Genomic DNA, 20,038 nt, shown 5'->3' with positions numbered 1-20,038 from the left:
AAAAGTGTGTGGTTTCCTTTTTTCTTTTTCTAACTAAGGTCATAGCTAGACAAGGCGATATCCCGGGGCGATCCCAGGGATCATCCCTGTGCATCCACATGATGCACAGGGGATCTCGGTAGCAGGGAGGGATGATCCCTCCCTTGCCCCGGGATCTCGCCCTTTAGCCCACTTTTTCTGTTGTCTCAGGCTCATCCCGAGAGCACGGAACTTGTGTGCGGGCGTCGCGGTTTGCCCCAGCTCCTCACAGTTACTCGTGGGGAGCCGGGACCTGCGCATCGGGGTGGGGTGGAGGGAGCAGGAAAAATATTTAAAAGAAAAGAAAACTTACCTTTTGCGCACAAGCATTCATGCGCTCTTCTTCTTTAACAAAATAAAAACCAAAATGGCAGGCATGACATCCTCTCCCTCTGAGGTCGTCGCATGCCGCATGTAAGCAGAGGGAGAGATCTCACGATAAATATATCGCAAGATCCTCACCCCTCCGTCGCGCTAGACCCAGTAGGTCTAGCTGAGGCCTAAGATAGCATTGTGTGCATGTGGGACTGGTAAAGCCTCATTCTGTTCTGCCTTTTGTTTTTCTATGCTAATTGCCTTTTTAACAGGAGGGAGCAATACCAAATAATTCCATCATTGTCTTCACATATTGAAGAGGAGGGGAAGGACCTGCTCACTGCTCCCTTCCATCCATCACATCCCAGTTGTTGCCCAGATCTGTTGCCTGCCATGCATTAGAGGGAAAAGATGAGCAGTGGTGTAGCAGAGCCAGGGCTTGCAGGGATATTGCTGTGGCACTTTTCAGTTAGTAATGATGTTGATATCGTCCACCCCCCACTCCCAGAATTCCCCTTTCCTTCTTAGCTGCAATCCTCACTGTAGCTGTGGAGAAATTAATTTTCTCTGCAGCACTATATTACAAAGGATTTGGGGGTGACTTGATCATGAATGTCTGTTAGTGTGATTTTAGATTGGAAGCCATATGGCAGATTGTCTTGTCTTGTTTTATTTTGTACAGTGCCATGAACATTGATGGTGCTTTATAAATAAATAAATGAATGAATGAATGAATAAGGCCTATTAGCTTTACCAATGACCTGTTCTTGGTAGAGACAAAAGTGCTAAAACTACTTTGTTGACATGCCTGAATTTTTGAGGTTTCCTTGGGGGCATGGCTTCAGGGAGTGTCATGAGGAGTTCCTGAACTTCAAATTGTACCATGACACCTGCTGTCCTCACATAGGCTCCTTGTGTGATTGAAAACCCTGTACAACCTGGGCTCTAATAGCCTACACAAAGACCATGGTATCCCCACTGCAGACATTTGCCCTCTAACACCTGGAGTGCCAACAAAGAAGCAACAAAGGGGTGGAGCCATCTAGCACCTCCCACCCTCCTTTCACAAAATTCTGACCACATGAGGCTTTGAACAACTGCATATGGCTTGAAAGAATGAGGGATCTGAACCTATCTCTAATTTAAACCAGATGAATGGTCGATTGTCCTTTGAGAGCCCTATACATCGTCATTTTATGAGGATGATGCTAATTCTTTCTAAACCCTCTAGTCCAAGAGGAGGCAACCTAGAGCATGCCAGATGTTTTGGACTACAACTCTCTGAAACCCTGGCTCTGGGCCATGCTGCCTAGGGCTTGAGGTTCCAACCGTAGCCCATTTGATAGTCCCCTCCCCACTGGTTGCCTACTCCTGTTCCAGTCTCTTACTGAACTACCATTCCCAGGATTCCATGGGAAAAACATAAGACAGTTACATCAATCAGATTTTGTTGCATAGGAATGTCCTAATTTGCCCCTCCTAAGCTATTAGACTAGTTTCTCCTTGTCAGTCTCCCTTTGCCTGTCACAGTTTGTCTATCTTATCAGTCCCACACAGGAATGTGAAATGATTCATCTGCAGATATCAGTGAGTTCAGCCTTTGCCTAGCACTGAGGCAGTATTTCAGCTGTTGTTGTTTTTTATATGCCCTGTAATCTAGTCCAGTAAAGTCCAAAGAGCCCTGCTGGATCAGACCAGGGTTTACCTAGGCCAGCATCCTTTCCCTAACAGTAGCCAGATAGATGCTTCTGGGAAGCACAAAGACAGAGGCTATACTCATGGCTAATAATGGTTGATGCGCTAATAGCTTTATCCTCCATGAATTTGCCTAATAATCACATGTCTAAAATTAGGGCTGTGCACCGCCTTGGGCCGAATCCCTGAAGCTTAGGCGAGGCAGGCTGATTCAGCCTGAGTCGGTTCTGGGTCAGTCTGAGGCACCCCGAAGCCAAAGCCAATTGACACTGAAGCTTTGGTGCACCTTGGGCCACTTTGGAGCGGCACTGGGCCACTCTCCATGCTCACCTGCCACCATCACCAGGGGCTCATCGCTCCTGCTGCCATCACCATCACCACTGCCGCCGTATCACTCCTGCCACTATCACCATCACCACTGCCACATCTGAGAACCAAGCTGCAATTTTAAGATATGGCGGGGGCTCTGATTAGTAAATCTATGGCCACAAACTACAGTGGCCATAAAGGTACTAATCAGAGCCCCCGCCATATCTTAAAATTGTGGCCTGGTTCTCAGATGTGGTGGAAGTAGTGATGGAGGCAGGAGTGATGCAGCGGTGATGGTGGCAGGAACAAGGTGGTGATGGCAGCAGGTGAGCAAGGAGTGCAGGGAGAGGGAGCTGAGTCCAAGGACTCATGGCCGGCCTTGCTATCAGCTTTCCTGGGTGCGGGCTATGCAGGTGGTACCCAGGGACTTGCAAGGCTGAGTTGCCTCGGCTTTGGCACTAAGCCCAGGCAGGCAATCCCCGAAGCACCCTGAGTCGAATTGGAGCTGTTTCAGGGGCTCCAAACCGGCCTACGAGGCAAATCGATGGGACCATGCACAGCCCTTTCTAAAATATGAAAGGGCAGCTACCCTTTGACCTTCCTACTTGGTATTCCTTCAAAGCAGTGTGAAGCATAATGGCTTCTCTGAGTAAGAAGAAAGGGTTTTTAAAGTTGTTTCCCCTGTAGTGCAGTACCTCTGTTGTATAAGCGAAGATGATGATCATGATGACGATGATGACGATTGTAAAGAGATATCCTAAACCCACTTCATCATGGGCAGGGTGGACTGATTGAAGACATCATTCATTTAAGTCAAGTTTCCCATTTTATACATCATGCATTTTCTGAACAGGAGTATATGTTAATTGGTTGTTACAACATATTGTTTTGCAACAGAATATAGCCTTTGTACAGTCTAGGGACATACATACTAATGTATGATCGTGAAACCCATCATTCTTTTGAACTTCACAATTACAAACAAGGGGGGCAACTGTGAAATTAATGGATGTCTACATGTTCTTTTGTTGTCATGCAAGGACACATAAGCAATATCATTTACTTGAAGCCGAGGGCCACAGTCCTGTACAGAGTTATAAGTTCTGGACTGTGAGCAAAAGATACATATGTTTTCAAAGGGAAGAATGGCAATTATTGAGCATGTGAAGTGATGCCCTGTATATAACTGTTGGTGTTCTGAAATGTTTGATTTGTGTGGCCTCTGGGAGGCTACAACGTATCTGAGTAGGCCTGAGGCCTTGTTTTGTTCTTGTCTAAAACCTGTGTAGTAGTTGCTTAGTGACGTTCTGAAGGAGGGGTGAGAGCTTCACTCTGACTGTTGTTAGATGGGGCTTAGATTAGATATATTCAATAATATACCTAATATTAGTGTTTGGGAAATGTCTGGAAAAAGTGTTTGGGAAATGTCAGGTAAGGAGTCAGTTAACAGTCTATGGAGAGTGAAGATCTTCTAGTTGGTTTGTGGTGTTCTAGAAGGACTAGGAGAAAGCTGAGGAGAATGTGAATGGCTAAGGCATGAATAGTAAGCTATTCCTCTGTGGGATAACCTTATATGGGGTGAAAATGAGGCGTAGAGATCAGGTGACAGTGTAAGGCCAGGAGGCTGCCCTAAGGTCTTGCCAGAAGAAGATTAAACAAGTAGGCAGTAAAAACCCAGATAAACTGTCCAAGCAAACAGAAATACAACAGCTTCCAGAGTCAGAGGAATACTGTACTCAAGAGCTGGACCTTGTTGTGAGTGTATTTGGCTGTGGTGGAAGTTTAGCCTGAGATAAAAAGTCATTAAGAAGCTTGTACAAGCAGTAGTGTCTTTTGAGTCCTTAAGAATTGTCACTAAGTAGTCTTCTGAAAAGCCCAAAGTAATATTAGTAAATACCCATTTCATAAATAACTCGTTTGATAGTTCATCTTGTCTCTGGTATTGGTGCCTATCTCATGCCTAAACTTCTTATACCAGCTACTAGGAGGGTTTAAAATATTCTAAGGAGCAGTTTTCCCATAGGTGATGGCAGTGTTGGAGGAGGAAATGCCCCATAGAGCAAAGCTGTGTTACTCCATGAGTTAGAATGTAATTGACCATACTGTTCGTCTAGTGCTCATAATCATACATAATTTGCCATAATAATAAATACATGATTTATAGTATCACACTTATCATGCTTGCCTCAGAAATCAAAATTCTTTGTTTTATATAGAAAAGCAGTTCTTAAATCAGTAAGTTTGATAAAGTGTAGAATTTAACATTTTGTATTAGCCAAATTTCATTTTAAAACAAATTATTTTTAAAAGTGGCACAATATAACTGAAATTAATTTTTAGACAAATCTCATTTAATTGAAATCCAATTAAATCAAATCTAATCTTTTAAAATCATAAAAATCAAATTAAAATTAATTTTAACCATCCATTTTCTAAATATCTACCCTGCTGTTGCATAATCCTTAGTTAAATTGATGGAACTTCACAAGGAATGGAAGTACATTGAGGATTATTACCACTGCTCAAAGAAGCTGGGATTTGGTGCATTCAATACATTTAAATAATGTACAACATTTTTACAGGTACATGGAAAACTAGTACGATCCCTTAATTCCACACAGAATGGGGAGAGAGTGGGGGAATATTCCTTTCGCTGTCCAAAAAAGGGAAAGAGGAAAAAAGTCACTCAAAATGTGAAAATAATAGTCTACACACTATTGAGGACACCAAATAGTTAATGAAATTTCTGAGCTACTTCCAAATCCGAGACAAGGAAGCTATAGTTCCGTCCTTATCAGCAGATGTTCTTTCATATTTGTGTATCAGGCTAACTTGATTAAATTAGCTTGTAGAGGTCAAGTGAAATCTCTCTTCCCACTTGTATTTTGATTTTTCCTGACATTGCCTGATAAGTTTGATAATAAACTATGCCTGACCAAAATGGCTTTATGTTTCAGACATTTGGAATTGCAGACATTCACAGGGTCGTTTACTTTGGTGTAATGTACAAGGTAACCACTGAACAAAAGAGTTGTGTTTCTGGGTGTTGTTGTTGTTGCTCTGTCATTTATTCCCATTATTCTTTTGGTACCAATGTGGCCTTAGTGGAGAGAAAGTTGAACCAGACCTACCTGCCTTCAGGGCTAAATTTGAATTTGAGGAGGCGGGGAGCTAAGTACAAACCAATTTTCTGCACCAGGTCTCAGCCAGCTATTTTATTGCCAGCTAAACAAACCCCAAGTACTTTTGCAATGTGGGAGCTGATGCTCTAATGGTTTACTGTTTTTAATGTTTTTCATTATTACAGGTAGTTCTGTGGTTCTTTCTTTCTTTCTTTCCTTCCTTCCTTCCTTCCTTCCTTCCTTCCTTTTCTTTTAAACTATTGTTCGTCTTGTTTTACAAAATACCCCTTCAATTTGAAGGGGCAAACAAGGATATTGGGAGAGAGACATCTTAACTCTTTCCCCTTGGGCTGCTTTCTTGCTGAAAATGCCCCCACCTGCACCCCAGCCACTTTTAAATCACAACTACAGTCCCTGGGAACACATTGTTTTTCTTGAGGGAGTAGCAGGAATTCTGACAGGAAAATAACCCAAAGGGAGAAGCTCCTTCCCCACACTGGTCTACCCATTCAAACTGCAGAAAAGAAAAACCAGGCAGGCATTGCAAGAAAAAGGAGGGAAAGAAACCCCCAGATCGGTAGGATAAGATTCATTGAGCATGACATATTTTGAACTCAATTCCTCCTCAGGGGCAGTCTTGATCCACCAATTTAAGTCCCAGTTGATGATATAATTATGCAACAGTATGAAGAGACTAGGGCCAGATCTACACCAAGCAGGATATTGCACTATGAAAGCGGTATGAAAGAGGTATAAGGTATTTGTCAATGGGCCCCAACAGTTGTCAGTGCATTTCAATACTACTATAAAGCAGCAGTGTGGCTCCTGCCTTTTATATACTGCTTTCAAAGTACTATAGCCTGCTTGGTGTAGATATGGCATAGGACTGAAGTTAACTATATGAGAGTGCCCCTGAAGGAGAACTCAGTCTGAAATGCCTTGAGGTCAATAACCTTTTCTTTCATGCACCTAGTGGTAATTTGGGCCTGTTTAACTTCAGAACCTGCACCAAATTGGGTTCTAGACACCCCAGTAGGTAACCAAGCTAATTCCAAACAGAAACATCAAAGGAACCTAGAGGTTTCCTTCCTTTCCCCTTCAAATTGCAATCTCAGCAGCTGTATTTTATGAAACAAGGAAGTCTGTAAAAAGAACCACCCTTTGGTTATAAGTGCCAATCATTTCCACCCTTTGATTGTAAGTTCCTTGGGGTAATGCTGACATGGGACGTTCCTTAGGGCAAGGGCAATATCTCAGTGGTAGAGTACTTTCTTTCCATGCAGAAACTCTCAAGTTCAATCCTTCTCATCTCCAGGTTGGGTGGGGAAAGATTTCTGTCTGAAACCATGGAGAGCCATAGCTCATCAGTATCTATAATACTGAACCACATGGGCCAATGGTCTAGCTCAGAATAGGTCTGCTTCCTACGTCCCTGTCTTTCCCCCCACCCCCTTTCTTTCTTGGCTTACAGTGCTCTGTAGAGTGCCATGTACATTGATTGTGCTATATAAAAGGAGCAGTAACAACAACAGCAATAAAATATAACTCATGAAAGTCAGTTGATCCTGGATCGTTGCAGCTTGCACAATTTATGACCCAAAGCAAGCAGTGCTTGGCAAGTTTTCATAGCTGTTTATTCAATATAAATAGTAAATATTTACTGCACTTTTTTAATATGAGACTTTTTTTTTTTTACAACACACGTGTTGTTGGTAGAGGCTGTAACACAAAGATAGTATTTCTTTTGTTCCATCACCCTTTAAGACCAATGTGCGAACTAATCTCTGTACTACAAGCTAGTCCTACTAATTCACTACTTTCATTGAGTTGAATGCTAAAAGGAATGTATTGGTGCCCTACCTCACTCATTGTTCCGAGAAGAAAGAAAAATAAATAACACCACCTGCCATCTTCCTGTCCCACCTAACATTTCAAAACACAAATTTATTGACATTTGAAAATGTCACAACACAAAACGTATGTAAACCTTGGTTTCCATTGGATTTCTTTTTTATATATCTATTGGATGCCACTGTATAATTTAAAATTATATGACAACTGCAGAGACATAATGATTTATGCCCTGCCTTGTTCTAAAAAAAAATGTAAACAGTTTTTACATGAATTATCTCCCCAAAATGGTCACCTGTCAAACTAATAAACTGGAGATCATCTAAAGAGAGTGTGACACCTCAGCATATTAAAAGAGTGAATTATGTACTGTAAAAATAAAAGTACCTGGAAAAATATAATTTTGATTCTATACATACTGCCTTGGATGTTACCAAGGCGTGGTGAGGTACGCTATATTGCACATTGTTAAGCAGTCATAGAAATCAAAGGTATTCTGTATTTTTGCTTATTTCTTCAAGGAGGTAACATGGACTAGGAAAACGTCACACACAAACAACCTTGCAAAACTTTTCTTCATGTTACATATCTCATTTGCTGTAACAAAGAAAAAACCCTTGCATGGGACATTTATCAACAACATGATTACAAAGAACAAGAAGATAACCAATAACTTATTTCTGGAAGTCTTCAAACATCTAGCCTAGCTTCCTACAGACCTTAACGTTTTCTTTCGAGGTCAGTTTCCAGTGTGTAAAACAATGTTCTCCTGCCCATGCTTTGCAAACTGAGCAGAGTCAAAAGTTGGCATCGACGTCAAAGGAACGTTTTGAGTTTGCGCCATTCAGTTGCCATATTTTAGAACATGGTGTCCAAATTAATCCATGCCTCTTCATCAACCTAAAAATGGAATGCTTACTTCAGCCCAGCAATTTGAAACACTGTGCCCTCTTCTTCTTTTTAAAAATACAAATCAATGCTGAACTGTGCTGCGTTTTATTTGTGTTATTGCTCATGGTCTTTGTCTTCTGGGCTGCTTTACCCAGCATGTCCAAATGTCTTATTGAAAGCATTGACTGGAGAAAAGAACATAACAGTCTCCTTATCTCTAGTATGATCGCTCCGTTCTGGGCCTCATTTTGGTGAGAAGATCGCTCCATTCCAAATATTGGAGTGAGACCAGGAACAAGACTGGCTTTAACTTGAAGTGGACAGTTCATTTATGCAATATCTGGCTTCAGATAATGAAAGGCACCTGTTTTAAAAAAAAAGAAGAAGCAAAAGACGCTTTTTAAGTCATGCTGTGACAACCTCACAGCAAGGGGCAGTGTCAACTACAGGTTGACATTGTCATATTTAATACTGATATATCAAAGAGAAGGGACTAATATTTTTATTCTTAGACAAGTTTGACAAAACTCTATGTATCTGGGATTATATACTATAATGATTCTTGAGCTGACCTCATTAAGAACATGTGTTTCTAATAGTGGAATGCCAGTGGTTATTTCATTTTGGACAACCCCTCTGTTTTACCTAATGGCAATCAGGTTTCATGTCTCAACAATTAATAACATCAAGATGTTGTTGACATCACTTTAGAAAATAATTATGCGGCAGAAATCTTGCTGGAACAATCCACTATCTTAGCAGCAAATGTAAGCTCTACTACTACGAAAGGAAGAAAATGCATTTGCTTGAGAATCACTCTTGACCCTACAGTATTTTATTTTATTTTTGGTTACAGACAGACATTTATGTCTACTTTTGTAATTAAAGATATATCACTTTTAATGGGCAAAGTATGCGCCTTTTTTTACTGTCTTTGGGGTGGTTTAAATGGTTTCAGTGGCCCAATGTTACTACAAAATTTTAATCAAGGTTGGTGTTGTTTTTAAAAAGCCTACAATTACTTCCCCCAAAACACTTAAATTTGGGTAAGATTTCACAATGTAATGGTAACATTTATTTTGATATTTTGTAAATACACACCCCTGGAACACAGTGCATGTGCCACATAACCCTGACCCTAAGGGACTATCCATGTGCAACCTTATTACAGCTGGGTGAAGCAAGCTCTTATCAGCTCTATTTACAGATGTGGAATGGAAGCTAAATTATGTTCCTCTGGCCAACATCACCTAGAGGGGTCACATGCTAAATGTGGGTTTGGATTTGGGCTCCCCAGCCTTGATAAAATACCTATCATTTATTTATTATAAAGTTTATAACCCCCTTCCTTTATAAAGTGTTTTCTCAGGGTGGCTTAAAACTGTCTAGAAAACACAGTATGTAAAAATACATTAAAATATTACATAAAAATACAACCTGATAAAATAAAAGCAGCAACCACTACACACACAGAGAGAGCAGATATCATTAGGTAGGGTGACCATATGAAAAGGAGGACAGGGCTCCTGTATCTTTAATAGTTGCATAGAAAAGGGAATTTCAGCAGGTGTCATTTGTATGCATGGAGAACCTGGTGAAAATCCCTCTTCATCACCGCAGTTAAAGCTGCAGGAGTTATACTAGAGTGACCAGATTTAAAAGAGGGCAGGGCACCTGCAGCTTTAACTGTTGTGACTAAGAAGAAATTTTACCAGGTTCCCCATATATACAAATGACACCTGCTGAAATTCCCTTTTCTATGCAATTGTTAAAGATACAGGAGCCCTGTCCTCCTTTTCATATGGTCACCCTACATTAGGAGAGGATGGGATCTGCAGAGGAAACACCACTGGCAATAGTGTTTAACAGGTTCTCTATCTGCATGATACTGCAGCCTGTTTACTTTGTGTCATTGAACTCAATAGAGACACTAGTGAGAACTGAGCGGACCCTTACTTACATAGCCCCACCCTTTCAGTTGCATAACTCCACCCTGCATGCCCTTTCTACATAGCCTAGGGTGACCATATGAAAAGGAGGACAGGGCTCCTGTATCTTTAACAGTTGCATAGAAAAGGGAATTTCAGCAGGTGTCATTTGTATATATGGAGAACCTGGTGAAATTCCCTCTTCATCACCACAGTTAAAGCTGCAGGAGTTATACTAGAGTGACCAGATTTAAAAGAGGGCAGGGCACCTGCAGCTTTAACTGTTTTAATGAAGAGGGAATTTCACCAGGTTCCCCATATATACAAATGACACCTTCTGAAATTCCCTTTTCGATACAACTGTTAAAGATACAGGAGCCCTGTCCTCCTTTTCATATGGTCACTCTAACATAGCCCCACCCCTTCAGTTGCATAACTCCATCTTGGATTCCTTTTCTTGCCCATGCTAGAGTATCAGCCAGTTCAAATTGATGTATTGCATGGTGCTGGTGGCGGGGACAGCCTGCATATGGCCCATTCAGGTGTCACCATATGATACCAAGATATGACAAAAAGACAAAATCCAAGAAACTGTCATTCACAGACACAGACACACACACACACACTATGATATAATACTCACTTTGTCCATATTGTCCATACTGATATCCTGTGACAGGGTCCATACTATAACCAGTGGTGCTGTATGTTGGTGGGCAGTATGACTGGGATGTGGGCAGGCTGTCTAAACTTTTCATATGATCTAGTCTTTGACTGCAGCTAGCTGAGACTGTCGTGGTTGGTTCCAAGCCCCCAGTTAATGGTGACAAGGCATAATCAGTTTGAGGCTGGTGAGGTACACCACCATGGTTAGTTAAGAGGCCCATTACCTAAAATACAGAGGAAGAGAGAGAGAGAGAGAGAGAAGGAAGTTTAACAGTTATATTTTAAGCAATACACAAGAGTACTAAAGTTTGTCATTTCATTTCTTAGGATATCCATTACTTGGTATTTTGACCTCTAATTTTAAGGAGACATAGACATGTCCTATGGCTTAAGTAGTAACTTCTGGCATTCTTCCACCACCACCCTCTCCCCACCAAACACAAAATCATATGCAACATATGTGGACCCTCTTACTGGGCTTTATATTGTCTGATCATATGTCACAATGGTTTTATACTATTTTAATTTCTGGCCAGGGTGGGGAACCTCTTTCAGCCTGAGGTCTAATTGAATTTCAGACCAGCACAGGGGTTGGGGGCCGGGGAGATACATTCCAGTGGTGGGTGAAGGCAAAGGGAGAAGGACCAAAGGCAAAAGAGATGGGTCCAAAATATGAATATACCAGTGTATTATAACATAAAGCCCTTATTGCCAGTAACTAAGCATTGGAAGAGGCATTTCAACCTTTCAGAATGTTGTGGGGGGACCCATGATAAAGCTAGGAAAGCACCAAAGGATTGGTGGTCAGGGAAAAGGTGGCGAGGGCCATGGAAAAGGGGTGGAGCCAGGGGAAAGGGGAGGGAGCCCCAAAGGGCTGGATTGGGACCCCAGCCAGGCCAGATTTGACCCCCAGGTTTGGGGTCCCTCACCTCTGCTCTATGGAAATACATAAACTGAAGCTAGCTTCATTACAATTATTTGTAAAGTGCTAGGTTTTGTTTTTTTCAATAGGCAAGCAATATTCGCCTAATTCAAACGGTAGTTTCACAAAGCTGGTTTTCCCATAGGAGGTTAAGTCTTTTCAGTCACCTTCTAGTAATGGAAAGGAAACCCTAGAATAACTTGAGCAGAGGATAGGATACTGTGGGCCAGTCCTTTGGGTTTTGGAAGTGTTCCCAATATGAGTTGCCTTCTACCTGAGCACACACTGAAACATAGAATCATAGAATCATAGAATAGTAGAGTTGGAAGGGGCCTAAAAGGCCATTGAGACCAACCCCCTGCTCACTGCAGGAATCCACCCTACAGCCTACAGCATACTTGACAGATGGTTGTCCAGATGCCTCTTGAATGCCTCTAGTGTGGGAGAGCCCATATCCATACTCAAGACATAGATGGCTATGATTAGCCACAAGGTGACCGGAAAAAGTCACCTTGTTCTGGGGGGGAAATATGGCCACCTAATCACACACATCCACGGTACCCACATATATTGCAAAACGTGTGTCATTTTAGCAGTGTTGTAGCAGCATATCCCCCTCCCCCTTCTGGTTTAATACTTACTTAGCACCAACAATGTACAATATCACATAGAGATTATAGAACTGACACAAGCCCTCTCCAGGCATTCTAGCCTCTGGCAGTTAGGAGACATTCTGGCATGTTCTTGGTAGCCCCGCCTCCTTTATCACCCAGCCCTGCCACACTCCATCTGTTGGAGGGCAAAACACTGCAGAAGGGAGTGTGTCCTACATTTGTAGATTCTGTGGTTGCTCCAGTTTCCAAATTGCATGAGAAGCTGACATGCACAGAGCAGGCTACCTGCTGCAGATCTTCACCACCCAATGCATGGAAGGAAGAACAAGGATGAGATGGAGGGGGAATGACCAGCTTGTATACTGCCAGTCTCCCCTTACATTCTGATCATGGGTTAGAATGCCTAAACTGGGCGACTGTTTCTTGCCAAAGCAGTTACAATCTAAAATAGTGACATATAAAAGGGTTGTTAGAGCTTTTCTACATGAGGGTGTTAATCCACAGTATCCACTTTCCCTTTCATTGCAGAATTGGGATCCAAGCACTGCACCAGAAGCATTTCCTTCCTTGCTTTTCCATTACATAACCTCTAGGTGGTGCTGTGGTATAGCAGAATAGTGCAAAGACACAAGAGGAAACCACTTTCTTTCGTTTTCACAATTCAATGCTGCATTATTATTATTATTATTATTATTATTATTATTATTATTATTATTATTTTGCTCTAAAAAAACCTTCGCCAAATGTGCTGGTTAGAGACAGAAGTGAAACTGGAGGGCCATGATGTTGTCTAAAGAAGCCATAAGCAAGTGTGGTTAGGGAATGACTAGTGCATGACAAATGACAAGTGTAGAAAAGTCATTGGAAGAAGTGGCTTTTGATGACGGATGTGAAAAGGAAAAACAGTTGTCATGACTGACAAAAAGTAGGGGAGACTGTTCCAAGCATTGGATGTAATGCAGAAGGTTGAAAGCTTAAGAGTTATCTGACATCCTTCAATAACTCATCAATGAATTTGTAAACTCACAGCTGCATGTGTGAACTTTCTGTAGCAAAAGAAAATACTGCTTTTGACACAAAGGTTGCTTCCAGGTGGAGAGCATCGAGCACTAGCAACCAAAAGGCATTGCCCATCTTTTTTCCCCTGTAATAGTTTTTCTGCAGTAAGGGAAAAGATGGAAGAAGTGATGGGAAAACCTTGGAGGGTTATGACTAGAATGCAGTTAGCATCCATGAATGAGGCAGGTCCATGGCATGATAAAAGCCTGATCTGAAAGGATTTCTATTGTATTGTAGTGCTTGATCACTAATTTCACACACATGTAGGTCATCTCTTGATATTGGGTAAGAAGCAGATATGGGAATTCTTGTTAAAGGAACATGCTTTCTTAAAAGCCTTTGTCCTTATAATATACTGTCTTGTATTTAAAAAATTAGTGAGTCGCTTATATAGTTGCCAAAAATAATAATAATCCAACAACAATGAAGGCAAATGCAGGATGTGAGTAACTCCCCTGCTCAACCCTTTTTGACTACCACACAGGTATGTCAGTGTACAACTTTAGTAGGGCAAGGGAAAGTGCTGGATCCCTTCCAATTCCCTTGTGTGGAACCAATGGGTCTTTTCGGACCAGTCATCTGCACAGGGTGTTTTATTATTGTAAGGAAAAGGATTACGGTTTGCCTCAGGACCTAACCAGACCTTATATGGAAGATTTATGTTTCGATACAATTTTCTTCTTCGAAAAGCAGCTGCAGCAGTAGGATTCTGGCCCGTATCATCTCCTCCCCCTGGAAGCTGCACAGAAGTACCTGTATGTTTCTCCCTCCATGTCAAATAGCAGCAGGATGGGAGAAAAGGGTCAGAGGCCCCTTCCCCCATAACTGTGATCCAAATAAGCCTAGCCCTGCCTTTCTTGTGCTTTGGAAGAAGAATCTGTAATGTCTAGTTTCATCCTGAGAATGAGGAAAACACCACACATAGCACTGCATTCTGGCTACACTGGTGATAGTCACTATTTCTGCCGTTGCAGGTGATCTACAGGCCAAAGATCACAGGCACTACGAACAAAAAAGGAAAAGGAAAAGCACGAAATCTAAGCTGCAACTTTCCTTACAGTTGATTGAGAAATTATGACTTTTTATTTACAACGAAAACTAAAACCAGATGCCAGATCAAAGAAAGCCAAGAGAACTAGAAATGTCTTGTTGAAGTTCAAGGTGAGGGTTGTTTGTTTATTTTTGTTTTTAAACCAACAGCCTCACAAATGTTTAGGCTGTAATTCTATGCACACTTACGTGGGAATTAGCCCTGTTGAATGCAATGGCATTTACTTCTGAATAAGCATGCCCGGGATTGCACAGTTAGGAAGTAAAAGCCATTAGTGCTAGTGTATTTTTCTTCAGTTGAAACAAAAAAAAACCCCATTATTTATTTAAGGGCGCTTGTTACTTTCAGATGGCCATTGTAAATCTTCAACACTTCTTTTTTCCATTGCAAAAAATAATGAAATATTATATGGCTGTTTATGACTTCTGTGCTGAAAATGTACAATTGTACCTGTTCAACTCCTACCAGCCCCAGCCAGCATGGCCAATGGTGAGGGATGCTGAGAGTTGTATGCTTAGTGGCATAAATAAAAGCCATTTTGAAGATCGGTGCCTTTGAATTAGTCTACAATCTTAAATTTGCCTGCTAGAAAATAAGAACAACTGCTTCTGAGTAAATGTGTTTAGCATCAGGAAATCTATCTTTTCAAGACTGAAAAAAGAAGAAATGGGAGGAAATAACTTTCATTCAAAGTCTGAATTAAAATTTACATTGAAAATGGCAAGTCTAGAAGAAGTTTACTTTGGCACAGCACAACCTTCATGATTTGACTAGAGTCTGAAATACACATTACTTATCAGAGAACTAACATAGCTCAGTGAACTGCACCATCCTATAATTCTGCGTTAAAACTAGAGCTGTGCACAAGTGGCCTTGTGGGCAGCGAAACTGGGGGGACAATTTCACCGAATTTCTCCAGGGGAAGGAGAAGTTCTCCAACCATTTCTCACAAGTAGGCAACACCATTGGCAAGGGTTGCAGAACAGCTTCTTTCTTTTTTATTAAGGGTTTTTTTCCCCATTGCACTGCATCAACTGTGTTGGCAGCCTGGCCCCAATTTTGCATCCTCCACAGTGCCCCATATACCTAGCATCACTCCAGGGCTTTGATGGGAGGGAATGCAGCCACCACACAAAAAGTAATGGTGAAGAAAATGTGATGAAAATTCTGAAAAGTATCCTTTAATTTCTAAGACATAAGAAAAGAAAAAATTTCAGGAATTTCCTGAAAGTTTTTGTCACCCATGAAAGAGGCCTCCATTTTTTTGCCTCATTCTCAGGGCATTTTATAATTTATTTTGAATGTGTGTTGGTGGTGTTTTTGACCTTACCTAATCACTGTAAGGTGAATGAAGGTACTGTCTATTTTTCTTTCTCTTACACATCTCACCGTTGCTCTGGAGTCTCCCAGGCTGCCTGCACTTCCTGATCTGAAAGGGGCCAACGGGAAGAATAAATTCATGATGTCTTCCCCTGGGTGGGAAGTGTGGGAAGCCAAGGAGGCTACAAGCAATGAAAGACAGGGCACTGACATATACTCATCAGCTATCTCATAAGTAAGGAAAGCACAAGAACCCTGAATAAAACCCATGAGAATTTCCCAGAAATTTCTTCTCCTTTGAATTTCTTTTTGAAAGCAGTTTCTTTTCTATCAAATTGAATGAGAATGGTCAAAATTCATGGGAGAAATGTTTGGCACCACACTAATTCCAACTATTCCTTGATTAGTAGTTGGTAGGGAAGTGCAACTCAGCAAAACTCACGCTCACCAAAGTTTTCTGAATCCAGTCTTAAAGCTTATTCTGACTTCAGTCCATATCTTACTGTGAGATTGTTCCTTTCTGCATGAAAATCTATGCATTTTTTTCCAAATATACACATCCATTGTGTTCATAATTGAAATATACCCTTTATTCTCCCATTAACTAATACATATTCGTGCACATTTTCCCAAAGTACATGTTTTCATGTGCATTTTTCAAATGTACCCATGCTGTTGGATGCATTTTGGGGGGATCCCCAATCACATTGCAAGTCTGGAAATGTACAGACTTCAACTGCAGATTGCATCTGAGGCTATGTTTGGTCCGGAAGGTGTGAACTGGGTAAACCCTATTCAAAAACAAATCGAAACAAATTTTTCATATGTCCCTAATTGCTTGGAGCCAGGGCTGTCTTTTTCCTGTAGTCAACTGTCTATACATAGGGAAAGCCCCGCGGTGGCTGCTTTAGTTATATGATGCAGACGCAGCTTCTCAGCCACTGTGGGGCTTTCCCATGAAGTTGCGCTTTGAAAAACTTTTCATTGGAAGCAAGTTCAGTACAGCTATTCTGTCATCTTAGCTCATTCATAGGGCCAACCAGGAGTGGTCCTGATGGAGGATGACCAGCGATTGGTTGCCTTCCACCAGGAAGAGAGCAGGGGTGGATCTGGTACCCAGATGACCGCCAGAACCCCCCTGCTCCCTACTTGGCATCAGAATTGCCTGATGCCACCCCAGGTGAGTAAAACTGCAGGGTTTTGTGCGGAGGCGGCACTAACTCGATGCCATGAAGACAGGGCCAACGTAACTGGTCAAATCCTGCTCAACTTCCTCCCAGTCTTGAAGCTTTGCAACACACTCTAGCCAACTGGTGCAAATGCCGACTCCCAGCTATGTCCAGTTACTGGGTTGCTTTAAAACAGGGATTTCAGAATCCAAGAGCCACCTTTCAAAGCCACCATAACCACACAATATCAACAAGTTTACAAGATTAGGGCTAATTTTTAAAGACAAAATTAGTATTTATGCATGCCTTTGCTTTCAAATCTTTTTGAATTTACTACTTTATCTTTGGAAGCTGTGTGTGAGCTTTGTGATGCCCTATCATATGCATGTTTATGCAGGAATAAATCCCAATCAGTTTAATGGGACCCTACTCCCAATTATGTGAGTACGGTTGTGGCCATGGACTGAACACTGGCACTTATCATGTGGCTGCTGCTTAAAAACTCTCCCTATTCAGGGTAGTTACAAATGCCTGTCTATAGTACAGGCTCTGTCTAAGAGTTCAGCCAAGCATTACCATGTTTCCACAGCTGCAAGGAAACAATGGATGTTCAGCTCACCACTTCAGCTAGAGCTGTGGGACTGCAGTGGAGGAGCTTTTGAACAGCAATCACATGATAAGTGGAGATGTGTTCTCACGCTTAATTCTCCAACCTTCATCGCAGGGATACACTAAAGGCTTTTGGGGACCCAAATTCGTTGACCATAGAAAACACACATGGTGCATAAGCTAGATCAGCCCACCCCTAACCAGCACCCTCTATATGTGTTGAATTACAACACCCATCATCCCCAGAACATGCAGGCCAGGGACAATGGGAGTTGTAGTCCAACACATCTGGAAGGCGTCAGGTTGCAAAAGACTGAGCTAAATTCTCAAACCATTATTCCTCAATAGGTATAGAGAAGGTCTTTATTATTGCTATTGTCTTTATTATGTTGTATCCCGTTGTTGGTTGTCGGAGTGGTGCTTTGGCGCACAATAACTGTGTGAGAAAGATTAGGGTAGAGGTGTACTCTTTAGAAACTCCCTTTCATTTCAACAAGAAATGATGGCCCTTCTCTCTAGGTCGTGCGTTTTATTCTTGCCATATCTGGATTTCAGATGTCACTTTTAATGGATATCAACATTCACTAAATTATTGATGTTCACTGTAAGGGACATAATTTGTCAGTTCATTAAACATGAGGTAAATTAGTTTAAAGTTGGACATTGACTTGCTTTTTCCTGTAATATCCATCGAGTGTATGTGCTACCTAATGTACCCATATAATACTTATAATTGAGGCAGTAATAATAATAATAATAATAATAATAATAATTCAGAACCAAAATTGTCATCTCAGAAATGTCTTCAGAGACTTTCAGATTCATGCTGCAGTTGATTAGCATCTAGATAATTAGATTTTGGGCCCTTTCTCTTTGAAAGTTATAAGGGAAGTAGCCTAAAGGCAGAAACTCTGTCTTGTGGTATGTGTCATGACCTTATAGCACCAGTACAAGGAGTTACAGGAAGGGCATGGCTGGCTTCCACCTAATCACTTTGTTAAGAAAGCTATTAGAAGACTTATCCTGAGATATATTGAGCACCTCTACTTCCCAAGGACTTTAGGGAGAGTAAATTAAGTACAGCATAGCATAAGACGTGTCCAGCCCTTGGGCTTAAGTGCCTGCTGATGTAAACTAAGGTGTAGCAGAGCTTTTCCAACTAAAATCCTGTGGCTTTTCTGGAAAAAAATCTATTTTTTTTACTCCACATATATTTTTATTTTACACATATATGCCAATGTTAAACTATCAAAAGCTAAACACCTATTTCTCTATAAAATATAGTGGTTCTTTTTGTTGTTGCTGCTGCTGCTCTTGTTTAAATTTATTCTGTTTTAGAGGAAACAAATAGTTTTATTTTACATTCCCCATTATGGTAACACACAGTTTTAATAGGCTGCTAGAAAGAGTAGAAAATGTTGTTTTGGCTTAATTTTATGGCACTGATATTTTATTTTAGTTTCATTATAAGCATTATGCGTTTTAATAGTAATCCACTTTGAGCTTCCAAAAATGAATAGAAAAGAGAAACAAATATAGGAGAAACACAAATCTAGACACACTTGTTAGTTGTTTGGGTGATAGAGTCCTTCCTTCCTGTTAAATGGTTTCAGAAAGCCAGCAAGAAAAAACTCAGAGGTTTAGTCCAATTTTGGATTTATTTTTGTCTGTTGGGCTTCATTCAGTTCTCTCTTGCCAGGTGCTTAGATTTCAGTTGAATCAAACATACAGTTGAACTGGATCCTACTCTATTTAAGACTAAAAGCAAAAACGTTTCCTCCCACTGAAATAAAAAAAGCAAAACCTGAGGTTTTGTGTGATTAAAGCATCAGATAAAAATAAAATATTTCCTATGTCGCATATGATTTCAAGATTTTCTTCATGAGAAATACAGTATTTGTGTGTGTGTGTGTGTGTGTGTGTGTGTTGTGTGTGTGTGTGTGTGTGTTTATTTATTAATTCACACTCTTTGTCCACCAGGCACCCAGACAGATTTAACAGCCCATCTAGCAAGAATATAGGTGATCGAAGGACAGAGAGGCAATGTCTGTAGGATTGTGCCCTTAAGTATATTAAATGATACATTAATATTAGTTTTCAACAAAGTTTTCTTGTTGCAGAAAGCCTTGACAAAATACTGCTCTTCTGGGGGAAATTGATGTAGAACTGGGAATACATTAAATGGGAAAACTTATTTTCTAGATCCTGAATGATTTAATACTTTTGTCAAAATATATAATCAAATATATTTCACCCTTCCTCCCTAAGAATATGTTGCGCATTCCACTTTCAGTGCTGAGCACAGACTCCCAAACCTGCTAAAAGGTGTAGACTAGGAAAATATCTAATATAATACAAATATTTTGTAATTTCCAGTAATATTAAAGAAGCTCAACTACTGTGAAGTAGTGATGTATCCCCACAACAGCTGAAGATCTGACTCTTTGTATTTAAGGAAAGGTGAGTGATGAAAGCTTAAATACATGTAGGCAACATCTG

At 40.9% G+C, this 20,038-nt stretch overlaps 1 protein-coding gene across 2 annotated transcripts in view; it reads right to left on the bottom strand.

Moving 5' to 3' along the window:
• Window positions 1-7,584: 7,584 nt before the first annotated feature.
• Window positions 7,585-20,038, bottom strand: part of PAX3 (paired box 3) — a 134,134-nt gene continuing 121,680 nt past the window's right edge. For both annotated transcript variants that reach the window (XM_063132225.1, XM_063132226.1), the window contains exons 8-9: window positions 10,773-11,019; window positions 7,585-8,565 (exon numbers count right to left, since the gene is read on the bottom strand). In XM_063132225.1, coding sequence (XP_062988295.1) covers window positions 8,531-8,565; window positions 10,773-11,019 — 282 coding nt within the window. In that variant the 3' untranslated portion in view covers window positions 7,585-8,530. The remainder of the gene's footprint in view (window positions 8,566-10,772; window positions 11,020-20,038) is intronic.

This window comes from Elgaria multicarinata, chromosome 8 (assembly GCF_023053635.1).
Source record: "Elgaria multicarinata webbii isolate HBS135686 ecotype San Diego chromosome 8, rElgMul1.1.pri, whole genome shotgun sequence".
Lineage (NCBI taxonomy): Eukaryota > Metazoa > Chordata > Lepidosauria > Squamata > Anguidae > Elgaria > Elgaria multicarinata.
The sequence above is the reverse complement of the archived record's forward strand: the minus strand, read 5'-3'. Positions and strand labels throughout refer to the sequence as shown.